This window comes from Passer montanus, unplaced genomic scaffold, assembly GCF_014805655.1.
Source record: "Passer montanus isolate IOZ18808 unplaced genomic scaffold, ASM1480565v1 scaffold47, whole genome shotgun sequence".
NCBI classification, from domain to species: domain Eukaryota; kingdom Metazoa; phylum Chordata; class Aves; order Passeriformes; family Passeridae; genus Passer; species Passer montanus.
The window spans coordinates 1,724,896-1,735,809 of NW_024369596.1; the positions used below are offsets into that span (position 1 = coordinate 1,724,896).

Genomic DNA, 10,914 nt, shown 5'->3' on the forward strand with positions numbered 1-10,914 from the left:
AGCAAACTCGCAACCAGAAGTGAAAATTAAATGAGAGTGAGTCTGGGAAGAAATAATTAAAAATAAAAAATGATCAATTCTCTCCTCTGGGTAAGGAGCAGAAAGAGCTGCTGGAGGGAGCTCAGAATGAGGTTTTGAGCAGGCTGTGCTTCTCATTTTGGACTCTAAAACGTAAAATGCTTCAAGTCTCAGGGTTTGGGAGGCTGGAAATATTTTTGGCCTCGGCGTGGAGCTTTGAAGGCAGGTCGGTGTGTGTTCCCCTGCCTCTAGCACCCAATTAGCTGCAAATGCCTTTCTAGAAATAATTGAGGAGGATTCAAAAACGGGTTACTCAGCAGCACCAAAGGGACCCGGGGGTTTCGTCTGAAACGAAGCAAACCCGAATATTTCTCTGAGAGAAAATTCAGGTTTTTTTCCCCTACAGATGTTTATTTCAGCTCTTTGTTCAACACTCTGTTTCATCCTCGTGATGTGGGATTTCCTGGTTGGTTTATAATGAAAATAAAGAGCTGGATCTGACCCTTCAATCCCACAAATGGAAGCTGAGCTAACCCAGCAGTTCTTCCTTAATTGTCCCCAAATGAATAAAAAGTTCGGTGGGAACAGATGGGAGTTAAAATGCAAACAGAAAGAAGGATGGGCAGTGATGGGGGGGACAGAGAGAAATATTCAGAGAGGAAAAATATCCATAAAACCTGGGACAAAAAGGGAAAAAGAAAAGACCAGAGATTATTGAAACATGAGGGAACGCTTTGGAAGGAGGTGGATGAGTTATGCAACTCCTCATGAGAGTAACATATAATATGTATTTTTAATGAAATACTGAAAGTTTACGAATTATTTTGTTTCAGAGGAAATACAAAAGAGAATTCTTTAGCTGTTCAGGGCATCAGAATCAGAGGAAATGACCCAAATCCCATTGGAATTCACTTCAACACTGCCACTTCTCCAAGTTATTCACCTTGTGCAACGCAGCTCTTGGAGCTTAACACTTCAGGAAACCCCATAACACAAAAATAACCTTTTTTTTTTTTTTTCACAAGGAACAAATGCAAAGGGTTCATTAAAAACATTCCCCAAAGATGCTGAGTACTTAACACTGGATCCTGCAGTGGAAATCTCCCATTTTCCTCCACAGGAGACACGTGAGGGGCTGCTGGATCAGTTTTGGTTTTTGGTTTTAGTTTCTGTAAAAGTAGAATTGCTCCCTATGTAGCAACCAGGGAAGTTTCATAGAAACCAGCAAACTCGCAACCAGAAGTGAAAATTAAATGAGAGTAAGTCTGGGAAGAAATAATTAAAAATAAAAATTTGATCTAGTTTGTAGTGATTCTACTGAATAACTTGGTTTTCAGGATCAGTTCAGCTCCTTGTTATGCTCCAAACTTTAAAAAACTTGATCCTTCAAAAGCTGTTGTTATAGATTTCAATTTTATAAAGGTAAAATCTCTGTTAGATCTGTGAGAAAGGAGCTCATTCAAAACACTTTGTCCCAGACTTCACCTACAATGGGTGCAAACTTCTGATTGCATCAATAAAAAGCTTGATTTTTGTTGAAGACACATGCTCAGCACGATGTTTCACTTTGGAAGGACTTCACCTTGAGACTGCCTTAAAGTGTGACCACTCCAGCCTTGGCCAAATTCAGAGCCAGACTGCAGGAAATATTAAATATTTTTCATATTTAGGCTCTGAAATCCCAGAGCTCGTGTTTAAAATGACTGAGATTTTCAGTCTGTCTGAACATTGAATTTGGAGTGTAGAGACTAATTTCAGGCTGAAACCCCCAAGACTTGGCCCTGGGTGGTCAAAATCTTTTTCTTGGGTTAAACACCTGCCTGAAAAATCATCAGAGCTTCAGACTGACCTCAGACCTGAGCAGAGAAGCACAAATCTGTGAGAAAATGAAGATCTAATTCTTCCTGGAGCACCTAACACTGAACTCCTGCTGCAACCTGCACTGAGGATTTCCCTCACTTATCAGTTTGCTCCTTAATTCTGGGTCCAGGTGAGATCTTTCCAGCAGTCAGTTCAAGACATAACATAAAATATTCTGTATTTTGGTGTTTGTTGTTCTCCTGCAGCAGGTGAGAGCTCTCAGCATTTCCCTGGAAGGCAACAAAGCAGAAAATCTCAGCTCAGCCCCAGCTCCTGCTAAAGCAGGAATTTATCCCCTCGTTTTCTGGCTGGCTTTGGCTGAGGAAGGAGGTTTGCAAGGAAAATGATGAAATCCAAAGGCTGGGATGAGGTGCTGAGCACCTTTTCCATCAGCTCCACGCCGTGGAGGTTTGAACTCGATGATTTTGGGGTTTTCCCCACCCCAAATTCTGTGGGATGGCAGAGCAGGGACTGGATTGAGCCGCCCCATGCCAGCTGCTGAGCCACACAAACCCCCAGCTACCCGAACTCCACTTCCTACCCCAAAATACCTTTGAGAAGGACATCGAGGAGGTCTGAGGATGACAAGGAGCAAAGTCCAGGGAAGTCACCTGCAGCTGGGGGAGCGGGGATTCCTCTGGGAGCATCCAGCAGGCTGCAGCTCTGGGCAGGTGAAGAGACCAGAACAGTCAATTTCCAGTTGAACTGGGCTGAAATTATTTTTCTTTCTCTGCTGGGTTCTGGGAGAATCTCAGTGACTTGAAATGGGGCTTTAAATCTGTATTTCTAACTGAAATCTTGTTACATTATTACATTTATTACATTTATTACATGTACTCTGGTGGGAACTCTTATCTAACCAAGGCAAAAAAGGCTATTATTACGTTTATTACACGTACTGTGGTGGGAACTCTTATCTAACCAAGGCAAAAAAGACCCTGGAAAAGACAGAAGAGCTGTAACTTTTTTTTCCTTTCGTTTTAAGCACTGAATATTTGCTTAATCCTGAAAATTAATCTTGGAATGAGACACTGCCTGGGTAAATGAGCCATAGTTACCTCCTGAGGAACATCCTGTGCCTGGGGTTTATGGCTCTGAAGCAAACACATGAGCTCTGTGTTCTCCTCGAGCTTTAGGCAGGGGGTGGAGGCTGGACACGAATTCAGCACCTGCAGATGACAGCAAATCCTGTGGTTGCACAAGGACAGGAACACCTAAGCCAGGCTAGAGACCTGCTGGGCTTGGTCCTCACCGGCAGCCGGGGCTGTGCTCCCATCTGGAGCAGGCAGAGAATTCCCTCCAGGATCTGGGCTCTCCGCAGCCCCAGGAGCCTCCCGGTGCTGCTGTCCCTGGCCGTGCCCTGGCATTGTGTCACCAGCACGGTGTGGGCAAGAGCAGCACGGTGCAGGGGGGTCAGACCTGCGTGGGACACCGGGGAAAGTCAAATCCAGGGCCTGAGCCCTGCCTGGAGCAAATCTGTGTTGTGAGATTTGGGTGAGATTTGGGATCTAAGCCCTGGGCTTGAGCTGTCCCTCTTACCACAGTGGTCAGGCAGATCCACTTCCACACACACCCCGCTGTTCTTGCAGCTTTTCAGGACCTGGAATGGAGAATATCCGGGTGATTCCTGCCCTTTGGCAGTGCCAAAACCACCCTTCCCTCCCCCAAATCCCTCTGTAACCACATCAGAGCAGACAGAGTGCTCCTGTATGGAACACCCCGGGTTCTTTCAAACACCACAACGTGCTTGAGCTGCTTTTACCCCACTTTGGCCCCCCAAAAAACCCCCAATTTTACCTCGAGAACTCTCAGATAGCCATTCTCTGCACACAGGTGGAGGGGAGTTTTCCCAGAGCTGTCCTGCTCGTTGACGTTGGCTCCCAGGGAGATCAGGTCACTCACCATCAGGTGCTGGTTCTTTTCTGCAGCAAGATGTAAAGCAGTCTGAGAAGGGAAGAAGGGCACAGAGTTGCAGTGAAAGGCAAAAACAGCTTAAAAGCAACAACATTTTTTAGATACTGAAGTGGGGAGTTGGGATTTCGGGGCTCTGTTCCCATCATTCCATCCCCATTCCCATTTTCCCTTCTTTTCCAGGACAGCAGAAGGATGCTTGCTGCCTGGCTGGGGTTTGACAGAGTGATAAAAAATGACTTTTTTTCTTGGAAAATCAGCCTCCTACCCTTTTCTCTGCATCCTTCTCGTCGATCTTGTTGAGGGATGCAAATCTCTGGGCCAGGGCAAAAGTCAGAGCCCTCCTTCCCTGGGCAACAGCCTTGTGCAGCAGCCTGGAAGAGAACTCAGTTGGGAACAATCAGAAGGGAAAGGAGGGGTAAAAACACCCAAAAGAGGGGCAAAACCACCCCAAAGGAGGGGGCAAAAACACCCCAAAGGAGGGGGCAAAAACACCCCAAAGGAGGGGGTAAAAACACCCCAAAAGAACAGGGAGAGTGCATTTTAAAAGATAAAAATATATAAAGATATAATATAATATAATAATAGGATAAATATATATATAATAATATCATACATATATATATAATATAATACAATACAGTAATTACAATAAGATATAACAAAGATATCATATAAAAACATATAATATAGAAAGATATAAAAGATATAACAGGTTAAAACACCCCAAAGGAGGGGTTGAAACACCCCAAAGGAACAGGGAGAGTGCATTCTAAAAGATAAAAAAGAGCTAAAGATATAATATGTGATAGGATAAATTTATAATATATAATAGTATTATATATATTATATATATAATACATATAGTATAATATAGTAATAGTAATAAGATATAATATAATAAGATATAATATAAAATAATAAGATATAATATAATATAGATATAATATAAAAAGATATAAAAGATATAACAGGTGAAAACACCCCAAAGGTACAGGGAGAGTAGAAATTTCTTAATTCTGATCCATTTCATTCATGCATGAGAAATTTTTGTGTATCATTTAAAAAATGGCAGGAAATACATAAAAAGTTGGCTTATTTGTTATTTACTGAGTCATATAACTGCTGAAAAGTGAAGTTTGATTTTATTCTTGCACTGGAAATCAGAATTCTGAACGGAACGTGGCACTTTAGGGACGAGGCCAGTGCTGTGCTTGGCTCTCCCGGTGTGGGGTTATCAATATTTTCAATTTGGGACAGGAATTTATCTCTTTCTCCCCAAGACAATTCATAAATCATGCCAAGCTTTCTGTCAATCTGATTTGATTCCAGCTATCCCAATCTACCTAAACTGCACAGAGCCTAATTAGATAATTTATTTTTTTTCTTATAAATAACTCTTTTCTCCACAAGCCCCCATTCCAGGGCAATACTGGTTTTTACTGGGAGCAGGAAAAGCTTTGTGTTCCTTTCATCTCCAGCCACTCCCAGTTCCTTGGGAGTCTGTGCTCCAGTTTGTGTTTTTGGCTATTCCTCCCATCCATTTTTATTAGCAGTTCATAATACAAATAATTACCCTGAGAGTGTCTGCAGCGTGGAAAAAATACAAATAATTAATTATAAATTATTGAATATATAATTATTCATAATACAAATAATTGTTCATAATACAAATAATTACCCTGAGAGTGTCTGCAGCGTGGAAAAATATCTTTTTTTGCATCTTTTTTTTTCCCACTACTTATTTTGCTTGATTTTAATTTTCTTGTAAATCCCTACAAATACCTTCATCCTTAAATATTTTAACACCCTGAATTTATTCTGATATCAGCTATAGCTCAGGAACATTACTGCAAATATGGAGTATTTATATTTTTTATATCTGCCTAAAATTCTGTGTATTGATTCAATTTGAGCTTCCCCTTGAGCAGAGAAGCTTTAGATCAGAGGTCAGAGCAAAGTGATGTCCCCAGGGACAGAAATCAAAGTATTTAGACAGAAAAATCAAGGACCTGTTGCCATTTTCGTCAGGAGCCAGCAGTTTTTCCTCTGGGATGTTCCTCAGCAGATTTTCCTCCCTGTGCAGCTGGAACTGGAAGAAGGAGAGGGCAGAGAGGTCCTGCCTGGAGAAGGAATTTGGGCTCAGCCTCAAATGTCCCCCCACATCTGCAGAGCCCCTGGGAGCTTCCAGCAGCATCTCTGCCAAGCTGGGGAGTGCGGGCGAGTCCTGGGGTGCAGAATTCCCTGGGAAACCTTCCTGGGGTGCAGAATTCCTCAGGAAACCTTCCTGGGGTGCAGAATTCCTCAGGAGCCATCCCTGGGGTGGCGAATTCCCTGGGAAACCTTCCTGGGATGGAGAATTGCTCAGGAAACATTCCTGGGATGGAGAGTTCCTCAAGAAATATCCTTGGGGTGCAGAATTCCTCAGGAGACATTCCTGGGATGGAGAGTTCCTTGAGAAACCTTCCTGGGATGCAGAATCTCTCAGGAAACATTCCTGGGGTGGAGAATTCCTCAGAAAACCTTCCTGGGATGGAGACTTCCTCAGGAAACATTCCTGGGATGGGGATTTCCTCGAGAAACCTTCCTGGGGTGGAGAATTCCTCAGAAAACCTTCCTGGGATGCAGAATCTCTCAGGAAATATTCCTGGGATGGAGAATTCCTCAGGAGACATTCCTGGGATGGAGAATTCCTCAGAAAACCTTCCTGGGATGCAGAATCTCTCAGGAAACATTCCTGGGATGGAGAGTTCCTCAGGAGACATTCCTGGGATGCAGAATCTCTCAGGAAACATTCTTATTCCTCAGAAAATCTTCCTGGGATGGAGAATTCCTCAGGAAACATTCCTGGGATGGAGAATTCCTCGAGAAACCTTCCTGGGATGGAGAATTCCTCAGAAAACCTTCCTGGGATGCAGAATCTCTCAGGAAACATTCTTGGGATGCTGAATCTCTCAGGAAACCTTCCTGGGACGGAGAATTCCTCAGAAAACCTTCCTGAGATGGGGAATTCCTCGAGAAACCTTCCTGGGAGCTGGGGAGATCACCCTGCACCCACCAGCTGCTCCCTTTCCCGCCCGTCCTGGAGAACATTCCGGGCGAGCCGCACCTCTGGGCGCTCTCCCGCTGGCCACGGAGGGCAGGCTGAGCCTGTCCCCGCAGCACTGGGTGGCGATGTCCCCCCCAGGGCTGGGGGTGAAGCTCTGCGGGGCCCGGCTGCCTCCCCTGCAGGCCCCCATCCCTGCTCCCCGCGCCTTCCCAGCGGCAGCCCTGCAGCTCCCTGGAGAATCCCTGCCAGAACCCGTCTGGCACGGGATGCCGGGGCTCCTCCCCGAGCTGGCTCTTGCTCAGATCCTCCTGCAGCACCTCCACCAGGATGTCGAGGTCCTCCAAGCCTCTGGGGCTTTGCCCGGCGCTCTGCTTGCTCTGGAACAGCAACAGAAGGCGGGCAGGGAGGAAGAAAAGGGAGGGAAGCAGGCATGAAGTGTCCTGTTCTCCCTGGGTGATAGAACAGGAATTCTGCCCCGGGAGGCTGGCACGGCGGGGCTCGGGGTGCTCTGCATACCTGTCTAAGCTGTTTCTCTGTATAAGGGTGAGATCTCCTCTTCTCTGCTGGAAACAAAAGGGAAGGAAAGGTTCAGAGCTGAGGGAGAGGCGCGCAGAGCGGAGATTCCCATCAGCCCTGCCCCAAAAAAGAGCCAGACAAGGCAGGCAGGGTGCTGGTGCACAGCTGGCCGCCCCCTGGGATGGAAGGGACCCAGCAGGGACCACGGCCACGGCACAGGAGTGCCCTGGCTCCTTGGGTACCTCACAGTGATGATCCTCCTAGGGAAGGAGGCTCTGTTACCCAGTGAGGCGTTTCCAAACCTGTTTTTCCTGAGGATCCTTTGGCTACCATCTTCACTGATGAGGCTTCCTGAGGAGACAAAACCAGCCAGCTTCAACGTGAGATGCTCACACAGGGAGGAGGAGATGAAAAAGTGGCAGATATTTTAACATGAACAGGGTGCAGCTGCCTCCTGGGCCATGGAGGGGCTGCAGGTGGAGAGATTTCCATGAGTGGGTAATTCATGGCAGCTTTATAAAGATTTTACAGCAGCCTGGGAGTTTATCAGCTCCTCGGGCTGTTTTTTGCAGGTTCTGGAGCAGTATTTTTTACTGTTTATTGGCCCATTTTTGCCTTGGTACAGCACCCATGGCATGGATGGGTTCCTGCCGTCACTGCCTTGGAACTGTCCCCAGCCCAGCCCTCATCCTGCTTGAAATTTGAATTTATTCTCTTTTCAAATACTTTGAAAAGCATTGATTGGGTGGCTGGAAGAGGCAGCAGCTCCAGACCACTCAGTGGGGTGTGGTGTGAGCCCCAGGATGCTGCAGGAGCCTTCCCAGCCCCAGGGATTTCTCACCTTGCCCGGAGCCGGGTCCAAGCCTTTGGAAAGTCGGATTTTCCTCAGCAATTCCCGCACGGGCATCTTCACTCTCACACCCATGTAGCGCTTCTGAGGGGGATCAGAGCTAAGTTCAGAGTCTGGAAAAGTCACAACACGATGCTGAAAGTAACACAATTGTCTGGGCTGCTGGGGAAGGGTGGGAGGATGAGGTCAGCCTGGGGAATGGGCTCTGATTCCCACGTTCATCATCATTTGGGGGAAATTTCCACATCTCCTTGCCTGTTCCTTGGCTCTGCTCAATTATTGCTTTAAGGAATTCCTGCCCAGTTTTCCTGCGTGCCACAGAGCGTGGATTTGCTCTGGGGAATGTGTCAGCAGTGTTTAGGTCTCTGCCCCTCTCACACTCCGATTTTCCTGTGTTGTGGTAAATCTGCCTTTGCACTTTCCTATCCTGTGGTTTGTGAAATTGTTATCAGCGCAACAACAAGGAGCAGAATTTGTTCAAAATTAAGATAGGGATGCTCTGTCCAGTGGTTTTCCCCCGTGGGTCTCATTGTGCTTGGAAGTTTTTGTGTGCTTCAAAGCAAAACAATGATTTTCTGCACTGAAATGGGACAGTTATTTGAGAATATACCTCGTTGTCCAAACAGGCTCTCTCTTTGTCAAAACAAGCTGCTCTGTGATTGTTTGTGTTCGGTCTCTTTGCATCTGGTGCCTGCATCCCCAAACTTGAAAGACTTGCCCAGATTAGGAGCTTAAATCCATTGGCTTTTGAAATACCTTTTATGTAACTCTGGCATTCACGTCCCTGCCTTGTGTGTCCCCCTGCCTGGAACAACCTTTATCTAAAATGCACTCAGGAACAAAGATTACCATTAAAAATCACAGATTTCATGCATCAGATCGGGGTTTTCCCAATGAAATACACCATGGAGAAAGCCCCAGCTCCAAGAGTGTGGGAGAGAAAGGAGAAGCTTTCTGCTCCCACTGCAGGAGGAATAAAACCAGCTCTAGTGATCAAACACAAGTCAGGATGAAACAAGACAAGAGCCTGAAATGAAAGAGGTTCGTTGGGCCAGCAGCTCCTGGTGCTGTTAAATAAACCAGGAGGTGCCTGAATCAATATTTGTGACCAAAATCTGCGTGTGGGATCGGTGGAGGGGAAGGAGGGGAGCGCAGGAGATGGGGATGGTGCAGCTCCTGGGATGGCTGCGAGGAGCGATCCTGGCAGGGGAACCAGCCCCACAAGATGTGGTTTCTTGTTGCGTGATTTTGTTTCCTTTCCCCGCTCCAGGCAACGAGAGCTGCCACCCCTCCAGCGGGAGGGAGGCGATGCCGAGCAGCAAATGGTGCCTTTGGAATGGAGATGGGGCTGCTGCTTCGTGCTGAGATTTCTGGCACTTCTCGGTGTTTAACCTATCACTGAATAATCAAAACACTGAGACCTCGAAAAGCAGAGTTTTGTATCTCAGACTGTTCTAGAAATTATTATTTTTTTCCACAGATTGGTGTTTTGACAATGAATTATTTACTGTTTGAAGAGTATTTTAAAGGTTTCTTTGAAAAGCTTTATTTTTCATATTAAAAAAAAAAAAAACAAACTCTTTTTTTCCTTTTAAAAGCCAGTAAGATTGCTAATATGCTGTTATCTGGGAAGAGTTCCCGGTGACAGATCAGATATTTCCTAGGAACTGAAGGGCTCTGCAAAGGCCATGATTCACCAGCCACACTTTGCTGTGACTTTGAAATGTTAATAACTCAGAAGGTCACATCTATTACCCCGCTGTTAGCTCGGAACCAAACTCGCAATTCAGAACGCAAATGAGCAGCAAAGCGCTGGAGACGGACAGAAACGATGGAATATTGGGCATCCTTGGGAAACCAGGGCAATTTCTGACCTCAGCAGCAGGACACAACAAATCCCAGCCCAGCCTGGAATGGGCAGAACTCCTCTGGGATTTTTGAGCTTTGTGCTGCTCAGAGCCCCGGGACACCGGGCTGCATCAGCTGGTGCCCGAAGCACAAAGTAGGAAATGGGAATAAAGATTTTTTTTCTCTTACCAGCAGGAGCAGGCATCCCTGGAGGGTGGCATGGAGGAGGGTGGTAGATCTTGGGACTCGCCACGTTCAGCTCAGTTAATCCAGAGTCTGGCAGGGATGGGCTCTGCTGGAAGCAGCTCTTGGGGCTGGCTGTTTCTCCAGGCAGGGGAGATCCCTGGCCTGGGCTGTAGCCACAGATTTCACTTTCACTCGTGTTTTGGTTGACAAGCAGCTCAGGACTCACGCAGACTGTTTGCAACATCTCCTCTGTGTGTGTGTGCAGGAAAAGATGAAAGAGAAGAGGGGAGGAAAAAGCCCTGCTCAGCTGTGTTAAAAAAAAAAAAAATTAAAAATCAATCCAGTATCACATGGAGACCATGGCAATGCAATTAATCCTCCAAGGTAATTAGCTGAGTCCAGCTTCCCTCTTGTCTTTGGAGCAGCAAGTTGCAGCAGGGGGAGGATGAAACCAGCCTTGGAATCCCAGCAGGCACTGGAAGCAGCTTTTGAGAGTTTCTTGGCTGCAGTTCTGCTCTGCTCTTTATACTCAGGTATGGTTTGGAGGACGGCAGCCTGGGAAGGCTCCACCCTCTTTCCTTACAACCCCGAGCAGCTGATGAGGAAATGAGTTTTCCCAAGAAAAAGCTTAACTTCAAGTAGATTTTTTTTTTTCCCTGCTGTATGAAACAGAAAA

General features: G+C 46.2%; 1 protein-coding gene across 1 annotated transcript; it reads right to left on the minus strand.

The window, feature by feature from the left end:
• Positions 1 to 427: 427 nt before the first annotated feature.
• On the minus strand, positions 428 to 10,661 carry LOC120508391. Its single transcript, XM_039721947.1, has 13 exons — positions 10,242 to 10,661; positions 8,196 to 8,317; positions 7,657 to 7,705; positions 7,355 to 7,401; positions 6,753 to 7,215; positions 5,802 to 6,402; positions 4,058 to 4,163; positions 3,676 to 3,822; positions 3,418 to 3,478; positions 3,131 to 3,297; positions 2,937 to 3,047; positions 2,430 to 2,541; positions 428 to 2,108 (listed from the first exon to the last, which is right to left on the minus strand). The coding sequence occupies exons 1-13, from the start codon at positions 10,480 to 10,482 to the stop codon at positions 2,098 to 2,100; spliced, it is 2,238 nt and encodes a 745-aa protein (XP_039577881.1). The 5' UTR covers positions 10,483 to 10,661; the 3' UTR covers positions 428 to 2,097.
• Positions 10,662 to 10,914: the final 253 nt, after the last annotated feature.

Coding starts and splice junctions, on each gene's coding strand:
- LOC120508391 (XM_039721947.1), bottom strand. CDS start 10,482: ATGTTGCAAACAGTCTGCGTGAGTCCTGAGCTGCTTGTCAACCAAAAC. Junction 7,402..7,656: donor AGGATCCTCAGGAAAAACAG/GTTTGGAAACGC, acceptor TTTTGTTTCCAG/CAGAGAAGAGGAGATCTCAC. Junction 2,542..2,936: donor CACAGGATGTTCCTCAGGAG/GTAACTATGGCT, acceptor TCACCTGCCCAG/AGCTGCAGCCTGCTGGATGC.